The sequence below is a fragment of the Phascolarctos cinereus genome, unplaced genomic scaffold (assembly GCF_003287225.1).
Source record: "Phascolarctos cinereus isolate Bilbo 61053 unplaced genomic scaffold, phaCin_HiC Scaffold_5;HRSCAF=322, whole genome shotgun sequence".
Lineage (NCBI taxonomy): Eukaryota > Metazoa > Chordata > Mammalia > Diprotodontia > Phascolarctidae > Phascolarctos > Phascolarctos cinereus.
In genome coordinates this window covers 14,352,527-14,371,863 of record NW_027555958.1, presented here as the reverse complement: position 1 = coordinate 14,371,863, position 19,337 = coordinate 14,352,527, and the positions used below count along the sequence as shown (strand labels likewise).

General features: G+C 49.6%; 1 protein-coding gene across 10 annotated transcripts in view; it reads right to left on the bottom strand.

The window, feature by feature from the left end:
• VPS8 (VPS8 subunit of CORVET complex) overlaps window positions 1–19,337 on the bottom strand; it is a 191,689-nt gene that overhangs the window by 8,381 nt on the left and 163,971 nt on the right. Inside the window, exon 48 of one of the 10 annotated variants that reach the window (XM_078154684.1) lies at window positions 13,970–14,043. The exons of the other annotated variants lie outside the window; for them this stretch is intronic. Coding sequence (XP_078010810.1) covers window positions 13,970–14,043 — 74 coding nt within the window. The remainder of the gene's footprint in view (window positions 1–13,969; window positions 14,044–19,337) is intronic. 10 annotated transcript variants of the gene reach the window in all.

Genomic DNA, 19,337 nt, shown 5'->3' with positions numbered 1-19,337 from the left:
GCCATCTGAAGCTGAGTGCACCCCCAAATGAGAGCGAATCCTGAGCAGCAGACATGACCAAGAGCCCGAGACGAGAAACCGAGGGAGAAAGATGCCGGTGTGATCCTGGAGCCGTAAGGTCAGAACCTCACAAACCCCCTCATCTTAAGATGAGGAAACGCGGTGTGACTCACGCAAGGCGCCCCCGGTACGAAGGGGCAAACCTGGGATTCAAACCTAGGTCCTCCTTCCCCTCGCCCAAGCTTGACAACGACTATCCACCTCAAGAGCCCCAAGCTCCCTACCATCCACGCAAGGGGGCTCAGAAAAGGCTCCAGACTTCTGGGTCCAGTGCATGACGTGGCTGCAGGACCCGTGGTGACCCCTCTTGTGAAACGTGCCAACACTGGGGTTCTCAGACGCTCCGTGGACAAACGGGCAGGCGAGCGGCTGCCGATGGACAGACCTGGGACTTCAGGAGGGTCTGTCCTCCCCCCGGGCGGGCTTTCATGCAGGCCATTGGTGCATTCTACCCAAACCTCAGGTACCCTCGGCTTACCTGCAACACCAATCGGGAGCCCGAGAAGACAAAGGTGCGAGGTCCCCAAGTGTCAGCGCTTCATGGCTTGTTAGTGTGTGACACACGGACCGGTGGAGTGAGGTGACCCCCTCTGCGCTGCTTCGCCTGCTTCTGCTGCAAAGCCACTTCTAAGGGGGAGTGAGGAGATTGGGGCTGGGCTGCAAGGGCGGAGAAAGCGACCCCTCCCTGCTGCTGACTGCAGGGACATCCATCTAGGAGCGGTCACCCAGTAACCTTGGTGGCGACGCGAAGCTGACCTCCCCCCCTTTACAGATGAGCAATAACGAAAACAACACTGTGACAGCAGCGGCAGAATGCATTTACACAACATGTGAAGGTTTGCCGAGGTATGTAAAGGGCGGCTGGATGGTGCAGTGGAGAGAGGCAGGAGGGCCTGAGTTCAAATCCCACCTCAAGTCACTTCATGGTGTTTGCCTCAGTTCCCTCATCTGTCAAATGAGCTGGAGAAGGAAATGGCAACCACTCTAGTATCTCTGCCAAGAAAACCCCAAAAAGGGGTCACGGAGAGTCGGACACAACTGAAATGACTCAACAAGGTAGAGGAGCATACATTATCTCATCTGACTAAAAACTGAGGTTCAAAGAAGCTCCCCAAATCCCCCTGATTTGGGGCCATTTACAATTTACCACACTAACCTGTCTTCTCTTCCCACAAAGAAACCTATTTAACTGTGTTTAAATCCATGGTTCATTCTGTCTCATGGTCTCAGAACCGTGAAACTTCTGAGTGAGCCAGAGACTCCCTCCCTAGCTTTATCTGTTATGGGCTGTCTTCTTTCACCAGAATGTGAGCTCCTGGAGGGCAGGGCCTGCCTTTTCTGGCTCATCTCTGTATTCCCAGCTTGGAGTCCTTTATCGGTGTACTCTCTCCCCACTCCATCTCACCCCCCCCCCCAGTCCCACCAAATAGAGGGCAGAGATAGAAAGTTCAGCTAATTTACGGATGACCAGATGTTGGGAGGAGCAACCAATGCCCTGGACATGTGAGGCAGGGTGGGACAGGGCCGGATGAACAGGAATGCACACGAAGGCCTCTGGGGCTTAAACCTCCTTCTTTGCCCAGGACTGGGGCAGCCTGGGGCTGAACAGCAGTTTGTATTAAAAAGCAAAATTTATCTGGGGACTTTAGCGGACAGCAAGTACCCCACGTCACTGAGAGCATGAAAAAGGGAAGAGAATTGCAGTCGCAGAATTTCAGGGTCATCTGGGCCAAACCTCCTTGGGGGGAGGGGCTGTTGTCTTTCTCTGTCTACCCAGCATCACTTAGCACAGTGCCCTGCACACAGAAAGTGATTCATAAATGCTTGTGGACTGACAGAAGGCAGTGTCCAATATAAGCAAGAGGGGGTGTCCCCCGCTGCTCTCTGCTGATGTGGGTAGGCCTCATGTGGAGGTCTCTGAGAAGCTGTACCTTAAGGTGGAATATGGCCAGGATGGGGAGGGATCAGTGCCCTGCCAGATCCGGACCCTGGGGATGGGGATGGGGATGAGAGCTGTCTTTAAGCATCTGAAAGGCCCTCATGTGAAAGAAGGCTTTGTCTGCTGGGTCCCAGTTGGGCAGAGCCAGATGTAACTGGTGGGCTGCCTTCGCACTGGAGGGCTTCAGCCAGGGAGCAGTCACTACAGAATTCCCATTCAGGCCTGGAGTAGAGCAGAGTCTCTGAGTCCATTCAGGATTTTGGAGAAACGGAAAGACAAGCACGGGGGGTGGGGGTGGGAGGGTGGGCTTTAGCTCTAGGTGACAGCAGGAATGATGGAGCTCAGGGGGCATGGGGGGCAGCTGGTATTCAAAGCAATTATCGGCCACTTTTCTGCTGTTTTAACACCTGACGTCTAAGTAGAAGCCAAGGAAAAAGTGGGGCCGGGAGCCCCCAAAAGACCTAGGACAGCTTGGAGGGAGGGGAAAACGCCAAAGGAGTCTGTGTTTAGAATAGTCTGCTATCCCAATTAAGCTAATGATAAGTTACTTAACTGGTAGCTGGGAGCTCTTCGGTTCTGAAAAACAAAGCTGCAAGAGGGTGAGTGTGTCTAGTAGCCAAAACCTTTGCTATTGTTTAGGAAGCCCAGCCCAGGGCCCTAATAGCCCTACACATGGGCACGATGGGGGGCGGGCAGAGGACTGGTCTCCTACCGCTTCATCCTCATCCAGCAACAGAAATCTCCCACTGGTAGCCCGTGGGGACCAGCAGCATTAGCTTAGAGATCTTGGCACAGCAGGCCCAAACGCTGGCCTGGCAGCTCCTCACACCAAGGACAAACAGACAGTGTGAAGGAGCAAGGCAGATTTTCTTCCCTTCACTCATGGACCACAGGTTTGGAGAACCCATCGCCACGTTCAGCACAGTCCCCAGTAGGAGGATTGATAACAAGAGCACACAGGGTAAAAACAGGTTCTCATCAGGTGAGGAACAGCTTAACGAATCATAGCACATGAGCGCAGGAGTTCTGTTGCATCATCAGAAATATGGAAAGACTTGCGTGGCACGACACAGAGGAAAATGAGGAAGAACCAGGTGAACGAGAGACACGACGGCAATAATAATGATGATGATGATGATGATGTAAGAGGAAACAACTTAGGAAGACTGACGGGGGGCGGGGGGTGCTCGATGGTGCAGAATGAAGAAGGGCTGTTTTGCTATAACCTCTCTGTTACAAGGGAGGGTAGGGGGAGCTGAGTTACCGGGGAGTGACAGGTATGGAAAAAAAAAAAGGTGCACTAATGAAACATTTTTTAAAAAGTTCACAGAAGAAAAAAAAACGGCAGGAAGATAGAAACAGGAAATTTTGCCACAACTTTGTAGATATATTTGTTTAAAAAAATGAAAAAATAAAACTGTATAAAAGTCCACATTTTTTTCCCACAATCTTCTTCCCTGTTCTTTGTTGCTTAAAATGTATGTTGATGGATACTTGTTAATGATAATGATGATGATGATGAAGAAGAAGAAGATGGGGCTGAAGACCCAGAGCTCTGGTCTCCTGTCCTTTCTGCTACCAAGCTCTAGGCAACATCAGGCTGATCACTTGATTTCAGTGGGGTGGTTTTCCCATTTTAGTCTAGGAACACCACCTATCTATCTCATCGTACTTCCAAGGGATGCCGGAAACAAACTATGAGAAAATAGGTGGGAAAGGATCTTGGAAATTAAAATTCTAAACAAGGTATTACTGTAATTAAAAGCTAATCATGGATTACATCACAAAATCAGGAACAAATGAGGACAACACCCTTGCACCCCGACCACGGTGACTCAGGAGGCTATAGAAAGGGAAATCAGACATTCTGTCCATGAATTCTGCCCAGAATAATTGATTTGCCAAATAAGAATCATGCATGGACAACGAGGCAGGAAGCAGCATGGTTTGAGCTAAATCTCCATTTGGCAAATCAATATACAGAAAATGTCTCTCCCAGTACTTTGAGATTATCCCAAACCCCAAGCCCAGGTTGGATTAGAGGCAATTTCGCAATTGGAAGGGAAAGAAAAGACATCTGACACTATCTTCTCCAGCAAATCTCTCTTTCTTTCTTCTCATGTAATTAAGTCCAGTGATAGGAGTTTAAAATTAAACTGAAGCCACACATCATGGGCAGACGCGGTGATAGCCGGCCAGCGACCTTGCCACACACTGCATTAGAGCAAATCCAGTGGAAAATGAGGTCCTGATGATCTCCAAGAGCCTGAGGGAGAGGAGCTGCGGGCTAACACAGAGTCCTGAGCACATTTCAAAGCTCAGTGATTCTCGGATGTGGTGGAAGGGAAAGCTGGAATGACATCAGCCAGAAGGAAAAGAGAAAACATTCTCTCCTTCTGGATGCACCAGCCCTTTTGTGCAGCATGTCCACCCCAGCACCAGCGCCGGCTTGAAGGCCAAGCTGGATCCCAGCCACAAAGTTGGAGCAGGTGAGGCCAGGGACAAAAGGCTGAGTTCTGATGGCCTGTTCCCCGAGCTCGTCTCCAGAGGCCACCTTCTCTTGTGTATTCTCTCACTAACAGACTGGGTCAAACCAAGTCAGGGCATAGGGTTCAAAGCCTTAGAAGAACCAGCCTCCCTGCTACAAAAGCCACACAATGGAGATTCAAGTCATGAAACAACAGGATAGGCCGCTGGGCCTTGTGGTACCAGAAGGGCGAGAATCAGATGATATGGCCCTTCGAGGTGCTCTGTCTGCTGTTCACACAGGCCATATCCTGCCTTCTAAGAAAAAGATGAGGAGGCTTCACTGTGGCCTGAAGGGACCCCAGGTTCCTAGGCTTCCGGAGGGCCCTCACAGGCCATCAACTCCCACGTCCTCATTTGCAGACTAGGAGAGGAGAGCTTAGCGTGCTCCTGGCAGAGGAAATGAGCACTTAAGCCAGTTGCAGAGGCTACACTGGGAAGAAGAGCAGAGCTCTGGGACTTTATCTCCAATCCTGCTTCTCAGCCCTGGCCTCTTTCTGCTGCACTCCATGGCTCTGACAGTGAGTCCTTGGGCAGGGGCCTGGTGACAGACTCATGTGCTTAGGGATCTCTCGGTATGACAAAGAACTGGGGGAGAGCGAGAAAATGGGGACTCAGGACCTTTAAGACGCAGTAATATGAAGGAATTGTTCCTGGGGCAAATTTGGCAACACAGGGTCAAAGTGGAATTCAGTGAGTGGTGATATTTATTAAGCTCCTACCATGTACCAGGCACTGTGCTGGAGACATAAAGACAGAAGTCAGAAAGTCCTGGTTGCAAGGAGTGTATGGCATATTGGACAGGTCAGTGAATACCAAACACATACAAGGGCAACCCAAAGTAACTGTGGGGAGGGGGCTGCCTTTTCCCCCCTCCCCCCAGACTTCCACTGTCTTTAGCCTTGACGCTCTCGGTCCTTTCCATCTAGCAGAGGAGGGCACACCACAGGAATGACAATGATGAAAACTGGCATCTCGAGGGAACCTGAAGGTTGGTGAAGCACCTCACACATGGCCCGGTATTTGACCAGGACACCAAAGAGGAGGCTGGCGTTTGGTGCGCTGTCTGCAAATAAAAGCCTGCCTCAGTGTTCATTAAAACGGTTCCACCAACACCTCAACCCCAGCCATGGAAACCCGAAGGCTCAAGTCAGAGTCTGAAAACCTGATTTTTATTGGGCTGAAAGAGAGAGGTTGTTTCTTTTTTCAAACTGATTAGGCGATTATAGGGTGCAGCCTCCATTTCAGATGGATACCATTCTATGGTCAGACTCATTACATCTTGTCTATTGTTTCAAAAACATCAGCTTTGTAATTGAGAAGATGCTGGCCACCTCCGCACAGCGCTCCTTGTGGGCAGAGGGCTCAACTTCACAAACACACTGAGAAATAATTGGGGCCCACGGCCTCCCTGCCCCCTCCCCGAGCTGGAGGCATTTCTGTTGGTCAGCATCAGCTGCAGATGCTAGGATAGTGCAGGAAATCATTAACAATAACAAGAAAGGTTACTGCACCAGGCGGCCAGATGGAAAACAACCAGCCTCGCTTCTGAGGATGTGGAGCAGCCCAGCCCCCCCATGCCCTCCTGGCACCTTCATGGATGATGTCAGCACAACAGAGAATGATGGAGAGTCTGCCTGGAGGAGCGGGATGAGGGCAGGCCTGGGAGCCAGGAGCACCCGGTGCAGGTCGCCCTCCTGACACGTCCCAGCTCTGTGACTCTGCGCAAGGTGTCACCCGAACTCCAAGTGCCCCAGAAGATGCTTTCAGATGGGAAGCAAGGGGCAAGGTGCCCGTCCGCATCAGAGGAAGGAGAAGCTTCCGGGCCAAAAGGCCTGCACGCGAACGAGATCAAGGGCCCGGTCGGAGAAGAGCTGACTACCAACGGCACACACGATCTGCCTTCTTGGCGGGGTGGGGGTGGCGGGAGACAACACAGATTTCACAGAGGCTGAAGCACGGCAACAGAGTCAGGCAAAGGCAGTGTGTGCAGACTTCCAGCTGGGAGCTGTGGGGTCTCCCCCTTGTTGTTTGCCTCAGTGAAACAAATGCAAACCTGGAAAGCATCCACTTGGTGGGTGTGATTAAGGGTCAGCACTCTTTGATTATCCGACTGTCGCCTACTTAAGAAGAAAATGTCAAACAATTATCCCCATGGATGCTGCTTCCACAGAGCAATTAGGACAAAAAGCCCTGTGGAGGTTCTGGGGCCTTAATGATTTTTCCATCAGAGGCATAATCGGTGAAACACACATGTAATGGCACAGACCGAAGGAACCAATCAGCCCCAGGTCCGGCCTCAGACGCGAGAGCAGGTCCTTGTGATGTGAGCCGCCTGACTGCACAGCACTCCGAAGTGCGACAGCGGGAAGTCTGGGGTCATCTCGCAGCACGACCCATACGCGCAAAGCCTTTGTCCTAAGAGTGCGATGGAAGGGCAATACAATAGAATACAAACCGAGGAAAAGGTGGAATGGAACCAGGTTACTGCACATTATAATAAAAGCCAAACCTGGCTGTCTAAGGTGCTTCAGGGTAGCCAAAGCAGCAGCCCCCACCCCTGACACTGTGTAGTTACTCTGATAAATTGATACAGAGATCTGGGCTGTCCCTTTCAGCCAAGCAGACTGCCATCAAAGAATCACAGAACCTCGGGACCAGAAGGGGCCACAGTGGCTGGCCAGCCCAGCTCTGTTCCCTGCACAGTGGTCGTTCAGCCTCAGCTCCACCAGCTCTGGTGAGGGGGAATCCCTCCAGAGGTAGGCCCCTCCACTTTGGTGCCCCTCTGGTCACTAGGCCTTTTCCCTTACACAAAGCCTGCGTTTGCTTTTTTGTAATATCTGCTGCTGCTTTTGCCTTCTGGGGCCAAACAGAACAAGTTCTCATTATCTCAAGTACTCTTTGGATGGCCATCCTGTCTGTCCCTGCCAAATGTTCTCTAGGCGGAAATATTTCCTTGGAGACTGAGGACACGGACTGAAACCCTGCCTCTGATGGCTGATAACTACTGTGCCCTTCAGTTGGATGGGCCTCAGTTTCCTCATCTGTAAACTGAGGGAGCTGGCCTTAGTGGCTTCTGAGCTCCCTTCCAGTTCCTGATCTGGATTTGGAACACTTCTAGTCACTGGCCGGCAAACAGGGGCACAGAGGAACACAGTCAGAGCTTGACACTCATTTGCTGAATGAATGAACAGAACAAGAGCCTTCCTCGGCTTCCCTGGGGCAGGCGAGAAAGCAGGCATCCTGAACAACAGCCTGGCATTCTTCTCCAGCCACTCACAGGGACCACCAATGAGCCAGGCTGATGCGGGAACATTGCGAATGGGGTGCCCCTGTCTGGGCTTTCAGGAATAAACAGCATGAATCAAAGGCCTCCAGAGCCAGCAAGATTCACACCTGGGATACGATCAAGTCTGAAGAAGGTCACGGCATCAGACGGAGAAGTTCCAACGACGGCAGCTGAAAGAAGGCACCAGAGAAGAGCACCAAACAGGCTGAAAACAGCCCAAGCCTGGGCTCCTGCAGGGCTTACCTCTCAGTGCTCACGTGCCTGAGAGCAGCTGAGACCGCCCCTGGGCACTCAGCACTGGGCCCCAGACAGCCCGATGCATGAAGGAGTGGCTACCGAGCATCTGAATGCAGGATAATGGGCTGTTAGTGACTCTCTCCACCCAGACATCTGCTTGCTGGAGGCTCCATCGGTGAGAGCCCTGCCGGGGGAGCAGCCCCCATGTCACCTCATCACAGAGGCTGGGGCAGAGCAGATCCAGAGGACAGTCCAAGGTCAGTCTGTGACAGCGGTGCATGAGGCGGGTCTCAGGGTGGTCCAAAGGCTGCCTGGGAAAATGGAGCTGCAGGCAAACCAGGGCCCAGGAGAAAATCAACACATTGGCCTCACGCAACTCCTTGGCAAAAGTCACAAAGCCAGTCAATCCAACCTGAGCAGGCTCTTCTCTGAGTGGGAGAAAACAGCCCCTTTCTACCCTCCACCACCACAAGTCTCTTCAACTCCTAATAGCTTTATTTTCTGGGTGCTGCAGGCATCAAATACATCAAGCCAGGAGATATGAGCACAATTACGGGTGAAAAGAACTGCTATCACCATTAAGGAAAAAGAAGAGGTCCCTCACAGTTGAACTTTTCCCATCTGCTGCTGCAATGCCGAGAATCAACTTTCCCATCAGGGGGACTGCTAAGCAAGTTTCCAGTGAACCCAGTGGCCATCGTGGAAGGTGGTGACCAAAAAAACCTCATGACGCGCTGAGGGCGGAGATGACAGCGCCGTCTTGAATTCAGGATTGATGGCAACCTCAAGGCCCTGAACACAGCCAATCAAGCAGCCACTTGGTACCAGCCACGCTCCTCCCCCACAGCCTTCATCTGAGTTGTTTTTCAGAGAATTCCAGGAGCTCGGAGCTAGAAGGAAAGTGACCTGGTCCCAACGCTCCCTCAAGTCTCAAATGAGATCATGTGTGTAAAGCATTTGGTGCAGTCCCTGACACGCAGTAGGTGCTATATGAGGGCTCCTTCCCTTCCCTTCATCTCCTGCGTGAAGGTTATCTACAGCATCCCTGACAAGCAATCATCTAGTTTCTGTCTGAATATCTGCAAGGACAGGAGGCTCACCACCCATAAGGGCAGCCCATTCCATTCTGGGCCACTGGATTTAAAGCCCAGCGTCTTTTAACTCCAACTCCCTGGTCCCACAAAGACAAAGCCCTAATTCTGCCCAATTACAATGCCTCGCTTCCCCTTCCAGTTCTCTTTTTGAGGCTGTTTCTCTAATGGGGGCGGTGGCAACCATACCTGGGCCTGACCTGCTGGGAGCTAGTTCAATCATGCCTGTGACAAAGTAGGATTCACAGCAGGCCCTCCATTCTATCTACTCTTTGGTCCTTGGGAGACATCTGAATACTCTTTGGACATCCTAAGAAGGAGATAGAGTCCAAGAACAGACACTGTGCCTCCCTGCCCTTCTCCTGTTTGGGTAATGGGTGGTCCCAGACAATTGCAGGGAAGGAATAAAGGAGGTGTCAAGGCTAATCTTTGCTTTCTGCCACCAGAACATGCTTCTGCACAATCTTAGAGCAGGAAGGGACATCCATAGCTGCTAGGCCCACCGCTGCCCCAAGCAGCTGGGAGAAGGAAAAATCTGGCAGCTAGCCACTGCTTGCAATACCACTGCTGGACAGCCCTCACTGCTACGCCCTGAGAGCAGGAGAAGAAATGGCCAAGTCTGAAGCATCCTTGTCTTTTTATCCTGTTTATATCTCCCTTGACTTTTGCTCTACTAGTAACCATCTGGTCTCGGGTCTGGGTAGCTGACACTGCAAGCCATTTTTTCTGTTGTTATGGAAACACAAGTGCTGTGAGGCCTTTTCCTTTCTTTTACAAACCCGACAAAAACAGCACTAGGGCCCACATGTGATAGAACTAAAGCCACCCATAGTACCACATACTCTTTGTTCCTTGCACTGGACAAGCTATCTCCCACCTCCATGCCTTTGCCCTGGTATACTGTGAGTACGCTCCTACCTCACCTCTACTTCGAAGAATTTCTCTCTACCTTTAGGATGCAATTAGATGAAGCTTTTCCTGTTTCCACCAAGTGGAAGCACCCTTCCTAAACCTTTCACCCTAAGTCCTTGCATTTTTTCTGTACATACATACATACATATATACATACATACATACATACATACATATATATCTATATCTATCTATCTATCTATCTATCTATCTATCTATCTATCTATCTATCTATCTATCTATCTATCTATATCTCTGTTGTTTCTCTTTAGAGAAAGTAAGTTCCTTAAGAGTTGGTCTATTTTTTGGTTTTTGTATCCTTAGCATCTAGCATAGGCACAGTACCTGGCACACAGTGGTGTTTAATAAATGCTTGCTGACCTACAGTTGTCTGAATTCTGGTGTTGCTGATCATGTTGGTGGTGCAACCTCACCTCCACTCAGAAGACAGAAGTTTAGGATTCACTGGAGCAAATAAGTAGTATTTGAGAGATGGGGCAGTGCCAGCTACCAGGTCCAACTCCATCACATTCAGAAAGGCTTTCCCCACCTTCTCAATATAATGCCTCTTTTGCCAGAGCTAATGCCCTGTCCTGGAGGAAGCAGCTCCTTAAGAAAGTGGTGGAGTCTGGCTGGTCTCACAGAAGACTCAGGAAAAAACCACTCGAGACTGCGATCCACCCTCCTTTGGCTAATGCTAACTGTAGCCTCATCTCAAAGCATCATTTTCAATGTTCACTTTGTGAAAGCAGCAAACTTGTCTGGCATGGGGTGGGGGATGTGGGGATCAGTTTAGTATCTGCTGAGGAAGGATTTTCAAAGAATAAAAGTAAACAAAGTATGCTCATGGTGAACACTCTTGGGAGTCCAGTGAAATCCTCTGACAGTTTTGAAGGCAATTCAATGTTAGGCTCACAAACTTAGCGCTAAAAGGGGCCTTTGAGGCCACTGGGGCAAACCCAATCCGAAGTAAGAAGGACCAGAGCGAGACCCCAGAAAGCGGCCTCAAGTCTTTGCCTTGGGACCTCCTGGGATACCCGAGACTGGCTTGAATTTTGATTGTGAATAGAAAAATGAGTGTGATGCTGCCTTCAGAGCCAGAGGACTTGTGTGTGAATCCTGCCTCTGTCTCTTATTACTTGAGTGACTGGACAGGTTCCTCTCTGGGCCTCAGTTTCCTCATCTGTAAAATGAGAAGTTGAGCCTGATGACTCCCAGGTCCCTTCTGGTTCTGAATGGATGATCTTAATGGTGCTAAGAGAAGGGGTAGGTAATGGAGACTGGAATGAAGGGGATCCTGAGTTCTGTCAGCTTAGACCAGCAGGGTCCACACCAGGCTGGAAAAGGTCTGAGTACTGTCCCTGCAGCCTCCCAAGTCTGCTTTCCAAAGACTGGCCTCACTAAGTGTAGGGAGGTACAGTACCGGGCAGTCTCTGGCCACAACCACCCATGCAGCAAAGACTGATACAAGATGGTGTTCAGCTCTGTGTGGCTCCCTTCCACTTCCTTTTCTTTCTTTTTTTAAAACTTTGACCTAAGTTTGCTTAGATTTCATGGACATGACACAAGAGCATTTGATATGAATCAGTAAATAAAGCACTGTAATAGCCACAATAAACTCTGTTACAAATGTACATGTTGAGAAAAAAAATAATTAAAAAAAAATAGCTTGATGAGTAGACCAAAAGGGGAAGCAGATGCTCATAATCATACGGCTTTCCGATAATCTAGAAACACTCACTTAGCTCTTGGAACTCTCCATGAGAGATCTTTGTCCAACGACCAGTGAGGAAATGTACTACGGGAGGGGCTGAATCATTCTGGTTGTGATGTTTTTGTTATATAAAACCAGAAACCCAAAGGAAATTGCAGCTAAGTGGAAAGATGGCTCACAGCGGATGGCCCTGAGAGGCGAGCAGAGGCATCGGTGGAATTAGTTTTTAATCACGTCTCCAAAGGCAACAAGAAGCATCATTTCCTGGAATTTGCTCATCTTATATAACAGTGCTTATGACAGAGATTTTCAAAAAGACCACCATGCAAATAACAGCAGCCTCTGCACCAACATCTGCTGCAGTGGAGGAAGAGGTAGAGAAATTCCACAAAGGATCTGAGAAAAGCTCCCAAATTTGATTGAAAACACCACGCTTTGTTGTCATTCAGGGACTTCAAGACAAAAAGGCAGAAACAGGCAAGGTCAGTGACAAATGTTGGACAATCTGATTCACAAGTAATGAGAGAGGCCAAAGATTTAGATGGTCTGTCTACACAGAAGACTCCCATCTACATACCACAAAGGCTTTTCTCTAGAAAAGAAAAAGAAGATGCTAGACATGGTGTGCACCAAAAATACCATATAAATGAAATGGGATGTACTCTAACAGAAAGGAACACAGAGTCCTGTCGGTCCCCCTGCTGGGTCTTTATCCAGACTGTGCCACTCAGGGGGGTGTCTCCCAAGGTTCCATCCTGCACCCCCTTTCCTTCTTCCTCTGTATTATCTCATTTGGTATCTTGTTTGGCTTGTCATTGGGCCCCCAGGGGTTAAATGACAACAGACCTCTATGCAAATATATGTATACAGACATACGTGTGTACACGCATATACACAAATGTATATTCACACATAAATACACAAACATGCATATATAAGTATATGGAAAGGATTTCCCTGTTAATATAAATTATATGATACAATATATTTTTATAGATAATACACATGATCTACTATACTATATGTCAACATATTATATTAAATCAATACAACATTACATTGTACTATATTACATTATCTATATATCCCTGACCTTTTTCCTCAGTTCCCGTCTCATTCATCTTGTATCTGATCCGTTGCCAAGTCTTGTTGTTTCTCCCTTCACCACGTCTCTTGTAGACATCCCCTTATTTCTACTCATACAACCATCACCTCAGTACAAGCCCCCATCACGTCATGCAGTGACACTGGCCTTCTTGACGTCCATTCCCCTGACAATCCGTCTCCCAAACCTGGGATTGTCATGGGTCAGCTTCCCTAGCTTCCTTTAACTTGAAACTTAAATCCCCTCCCCCTGGGCAGAAGGCCTTTCCAAGTCTTAGAGATGTAGACATAAATTTGTGAAAATGTGCAGAGAAATAGGGAAGATCATGAGCAGAGAGAAGCAGAGGAGGGAACAGCGACTTCAATAATTCTTGGTGAGGGGCCTAGGAAAGTGAAGTCAATCTGAGAGCACTGAAGGTTGACCCTAGAAGGTGGATGACAAGCAGAGGAAATCTACAGAAGTTCAGCTCTTTCTGTCACCAAGGACGTTAGACTCTAATAACACAGTCCCAGGTGCATTTCTGGAGGACGTCGGAAAGACACTGAAGAACACGAAGGTGGGAAAAGGACCAGACCAGATCATGTCTATGCTGACAGTGACATGATTATGAGGACAGAGGGATAAGTTCTTTAGGCATATGACAGAGGCTTGGGAAAAGCCTTGGTCCTTATTATTGACAACACACATGCCTGTCTCCTTTCTCATACATCGGACATTTTTATGGGATAACCTATAAACTCCACCATAGCATAGAAGACAGCAGAAAGGCTTATGCAGAGACCATTCCACAGCTGACCTATCTTGATTATTATACAACTGAAGGAAAGATGTCAAGAAGATACTTTCATTTCAAAAAGCCTTCTACTTGGTAGAGCAGAAGGCCACCTTGAAATCTCTCCTCAATTAGGTGTCTCCCATCCATACACAAAATAACAAAGTCCACATGCAAAAGGAATTTGTATAAGACACTGCTGAAGGCCCCAAGCCCTGGTGCACTTCGGAGTCTTTTCCATGAGACCCACAGTCACTCCAAAGACTGGTCTAGCCATACAAAAAGGAGAAATAAAGTTGATACAGGAGGCATCTCAAGTCTTACCCTAATGCGTTGGCCCAACGTGGCAGTGAATGAGTTCTGAGGCTAGGCCAGTGAAGTACAAGCTTCGGTGGGACCTATGAAAGTGGGAAGGCTTTGAATAAAGACTGCATGTCTGTTGTCTAGGGACTAGTCTAGAGCTCATCACCAGGCTGGCTCCAGAGCAATGGAACCTGGTCCATGAGAAGACTCTAACAAACAGCTAAGATGTGATAGACCAGCTGTGACCCACATCCTTGAGGTACCGACCTGATCAAATCACAGATCCTTTAAGTTTCAAGAGAGAAAGCCGGCTGTCCAGATTAGGACACACAGAGGGAGGTGCAATGCACTGAGCCGGCCATCAGAATGTGCACCTTGCACAGGCGCTTGAGATGCACAATGAGCTGGGCCCCGAGAGGACCAGTAGAGGGGGCAAAATCACATGGTGATGACGGAGGGCCGGGGGAGGCGGGACCAGGCAGCTGGACAGTGTTGGCTGAGCCAGAGCGAAGTCTCACTTATTTCAAGTCCCGTTTGAGATCATCAGATTCTAGTTGCCCCCACTCCCCCGCAAAAAACCCCCCCAAAACCTAGACACATTCTTAAGGGTCTGCTGGCGTAGGAGCTGCCTTGTCCACTGAGATCTGACACAGGCGAGAACAGTCGCAACCTCGGAGAAAAGCTGCACACGCACACACGGGCGTGCACATACACACATGTGCGTACACACATGCACATGCGTGTGCACACACACACACACAAGCACTGTCCTGAAGAAGGATGGATGGCTCTCACTCTGCTCATCCTTCACCCAGAACATGACCTAACCAATATTGGCGGCACAGTCTCTGTGGGCTTTCCTCCTGTACTTGGTTGACGGGCCTGAGGCAGTGGCTCTGTGTGGTAGGAGGCTGATGCTGGCAGCCACCGAGCAAAGGTGGTGCCTCTACTTGAGCTGTACGTGCAAGGAGGGGAGACGGGAGCCCCGGGCTCCAAGAGGCGGCTTCCCTTTGTTCTTGTGAAGCCCTGTGGCTCTTGCATTAGTCACTGCCAGCTCCATCCCTCCTCTGCACCTGGTGAGCCATGAGGCCAAACCTACCGGTGTCCTCCGGTGTGGGAGGAAAACGTGATTTCTTAGCTCTGCTCAGGGGCCAAGGAAGGTTATTATCATCACACAGTGTTTGTTTCTAAGACAGGGTGGTCTGAATAGAATCTGGGGCTTCACCTAGGTTCCAATCCCATTTCTGGCAGCGACCAACTGTGCAACCCTGGGCAAGTTTCTAAAGCCCGTGTGGTACTCTGGCCACTTGAAAGCTGTGTCCATTAGATTATATCACCATTATAACATCCTTTGTGGTTACCTTATTGCAGTAATTTTGAAGATTATTTTCTGGGCTGCTGTCCATGGAACTTCCTCCCATGTTTCTCCAAATTCTTCACATTAGTTGTTTCTTATAATGCAATCCGAATCCATACTTGTGCAGCGGGCACTCACTTCATTTCTTGGCCACTGTGAGGGATGTTTTGGTCTCTTGCGTTCTTGCCCTCCATGGGGTGACACCCAGCAGTGGGTCTCTGGGTCAAAGGGCAGTAACCCTTTCATCACTGGGGTGCAATTTCATGGCCCACTGGTGGTTGGCTCAGGAGATAATGGGTTCCGGCTGACCCTTTCTGTGTGTCAGACAGGGTTGTTTAGAGTTGGACAGCAGGCTGCGTCATGCTTCCAGGAATGCCATTTCACTGCGATCCAGAAGCCAGAAATGGCCCAAAGCAGCCTCAGCCCCAGAACGTTCTTATGATCTCTGCCAAGCCAGCATCAGTTTGAACACGGGCTTCTTCTCTCTGTCAACATGATTTAGTTTTGTTCTTTTATTTTTTCCTTTTGGAAGACTCTCAGTGGAGACAGTATCCAAGGCAGAGAAAAGGGACCACATTTTTGGCACAGAGCCTTTGAAGGAGAAGCCTGCTGTTAGCCAACAGAACAAGCAAGTTGGTATTTCTGTTCTACAGTTCTTTGTTTCACATGAATACAGGATGGAATTGTAAAGGGGCCAAGGAGACAGCACCTACATCCTCAAATACTCCAATTATCAGAGAAAGAAGGAGGGAGGAAACACATCAGGAGCCGTGGGTCTATCTGCCTGCTGTTCAACCATGGTCTTGTAGGTGGGAAAAGACACACACACTCAAACCCTTTCAAACAGCATCTGTAAATAAGTGAGCCAGCAGAGGAATGCCGTCCTGGTCCGTGCTATGATGCTTGCCGTTATGGACCAACGTGGCACTGAGGATGGTCAGCATCCCATTAAGTGTCCGTGTGACCACCGAGCACGGCTGCAGGCACCTACTATGTGCTTCTACAACAGCAGCAGCCGGTGCAGGAACTGGATGAACAGTCTACCCCCCATTAGCCAGCAATCTAGCTCACACTGGAGCATCAGTAGACTTAGCAGTTTTCTCCCTACATCTTGCAGGCATTTCCTCTATTCTAGGAGCTATCAACTTCATTACTACAGTTACTACTATTACAATTACTACTATGTTCTAGGCACTGGGGATACAGAGGAGCATGGAGAAGCCAGGGAAGAGGCTTTAGACCTCTGAGGTGGGAGTGAGTATTCAGGGTAAGCCCCCCAAAAGGGGTGGCTTCACAACAGGGCCTCAAGGGAGAGATCTGTGCAAGTCTGTCTCAGGCAGGGGAAAAACATGAGCAAAGACATGGAGTCACGAGAGGGCAGGGTGAGGAAGGGAGAAGGAACGGGGTCCAGTTTGGACAGACTTGAATCTGTGAAGCTAGGAGAGAAGGCTAGAAGGGTAAGTTTGTTCTTGGGTGGTCTGAAAACAGACCCACCAAGCCACCCACCCCATGGGGACTTCTGTGATAGGCCGCCTCTGCTCTAGAACTGCCCCTTCCTCTCTTCTGGATTCTTCTGTGACCCAAATCTCACAAGCTAGGAACTTTCATTCGTCATTGCTAACATTTATAGAAGTGTTTTAAGGTGCAAAAAAAAAAATGTTTTCTATGCCTTATCTCAGTTGATTTTCAAACAGACTGGGAGGTAGGGGCTACTTTTATGCCCAATTTATGGATGAAGAAAATGAGGTTGAGAAAGTTGTCATACAGCTAGTAAGGATCTGAAATGGGCTGACCTTGTCCCATCTGACTGCTGATTGCCTCCGCTCCACCTGTGATGTCAGAGGTGGGTCCAGGCTACACCTTCAGTGAAGTCTCTCCTCTCTCCCCAGCCCCACTTTCCCTACTTCCTTCACTGGCTCACAGCCAGACCAGGCATGGGCTGTGCTTGAATGGGGTGGGGGGAGGCTGTCCTGCAGCACTGTTCCCATCCCTGATGGGGTGGGCTGGAAGAGAAGATGAAAGCCCAGCCCCTTCCACAGTAATTATTAGGAGGAAGGACCAGATTGGAGCTGATGCTGGGAGTCCCAAGACTGGGGAACAGCTGCTTCTCCATAGGACCACCATGGCACCACTGAACTCTCCTTCCCCTAGTTCCATGGCTGGACAGAGCCCCGGGACCACTTTTGTCATAGCCTTCCCTCCTCAGTCAGTAAATTAGTAAACATTTATTAAGTGCCTATGATGTGCTAGGCACTGTGCAAAGTGCTGGGGCTACAAATAAGAAAAGGAAAGACAATTCGTGCCCTCAAGGAGCTTATAATCTAATGGGGAAGACCACACAGAAAAGGAAGGGTCTGGCCCAGGGGCATGAGGTTCCAGTGTCTACCCAAGTGAAGCAGCTGATGATAAATAAAGTCAGTGTGAAAGCCAGGGCTCTCTCCAAAGGGGCATCTTGGGGGGAGCTCATTGCTCTGCCTTCCAGCTCCGTAATCAAGGAGAGAGGAGAATGTACCATGCAGCGCGGTGTAAGATGCTGGTCCTGGCTTAATTCCTGCCAGACTGCCTTTCCAGTAGTTTTTCAGTAATTCTTCCCAAACAGGGAGTTCCTTCTTGTGTAATTTATGCTTTCGGGTTTATCAAACACTGGGTTGCTGAGGTCAACGATTTCTAACTTTCCCTTGTCTGTTCCACTGATCTACTTTTCCGTTTCTGAATCGGCACCAAATGATTCTAACGACTGCTGCTTTACAATGTGGTGTGAGGTCCAAAAGCATGTCTCCTCCTTCATTCCTGCCTTTTTTCATCATTTCCCTTGGTATTCTAGATCTTTTGTTCCTCCAAATGAATTCCATTCCTATTTTAGTTAGGAGCTCACGTTCTAATGGAAGAGACACCACGTACGGAAACGGTACATACCAGCTACACAGAGATGGATGAATGGTAGAACTGGGGGTGAAGGCACTCCTGGGCAGCTGGGGGGTAGGGAGGGGCTCCGGGAGGGCCTTGGGCTGAGTCTCTGAAGGAGGGAGGGAGAACACTGCATGCCTGGGCACAGTCAGTTCAAAGGCAGAGGGAGGGGACGGACTGCCGTGTGTGAGGGACGGCAAGCAGGCCAGCATGGCCGGACTGTGGAGGAATAGAAGGAATAAGGGTCATGTGAAAGAGGGATTTAGGTGGTTTTGTGTGGTTACAAAGGCAGAACTGGAAGTGGGGAGGAAGCTGCAGAGAGGCAGGTTCAGGCTTGAGGCAAGGAAGAATTTCCCAAAATCCGTCTCCCAAAGTGGAATGTGCCACTTGGGGAGCGGGGGCGTCTCCCTCATTGGCCACCATGAAGCAAAGGCTCAATGGTGCTTGTCAGGAGGCTGGGAAGGATTCTTTTTCAGGTCTGGTGTGGACTGGATGCCCACTGAAGGCCCTCCCAACTCTCACTCTTTGTCAGCCCCACACAGATGGCCCCAGCCTTGTGTGACCAGCACCTCCAAAGGGTCCTGTTCTTTGGGACTCTCCCGTCCTTCAGTCTCTTTCTCTGCCCCAGATGCCTCACACCAACCCTTTGTCCTCCCCGTGACTTCGAGGCCCTCCATCCCTCCCTGTTCTGGCCTCCCTTCCCTTCTGATCCTTGAGTTGACCATTTACTCTTTATTCCCTTGCCCCTCAAACTTACCTCCAGTCCTACCTTTCCAAACCCAAACCCTGGGATATCCCCACCAGCTCCTGCTCACGTGCTACTGAACCTTACTGGAGCGTCCCAAATTTCAAATGGGCCCTGATCTGGTCAATCCTTTCTCTTTCCCCTGGCTGACCCTCTCAGGCATTCTGAGCCTCCCTCAGGCCTCCTACTCACAGGAGCTCTCTCCTCCTTTGGCTGAGAAAACAGGTGGGCTGCTGTGAGCTCCCTCTTCTCCTCCATCCTGTCCTCTCCTCCTCTGTTCCACCTCTGACAAAGGCCCGCAGGGGCTCTTGAGTCCTTCTCCTCCTACAGCAGCCTGGCTTACCCACCCTGCCTTTCTTTTATCTTCAATCTCTTCTCAT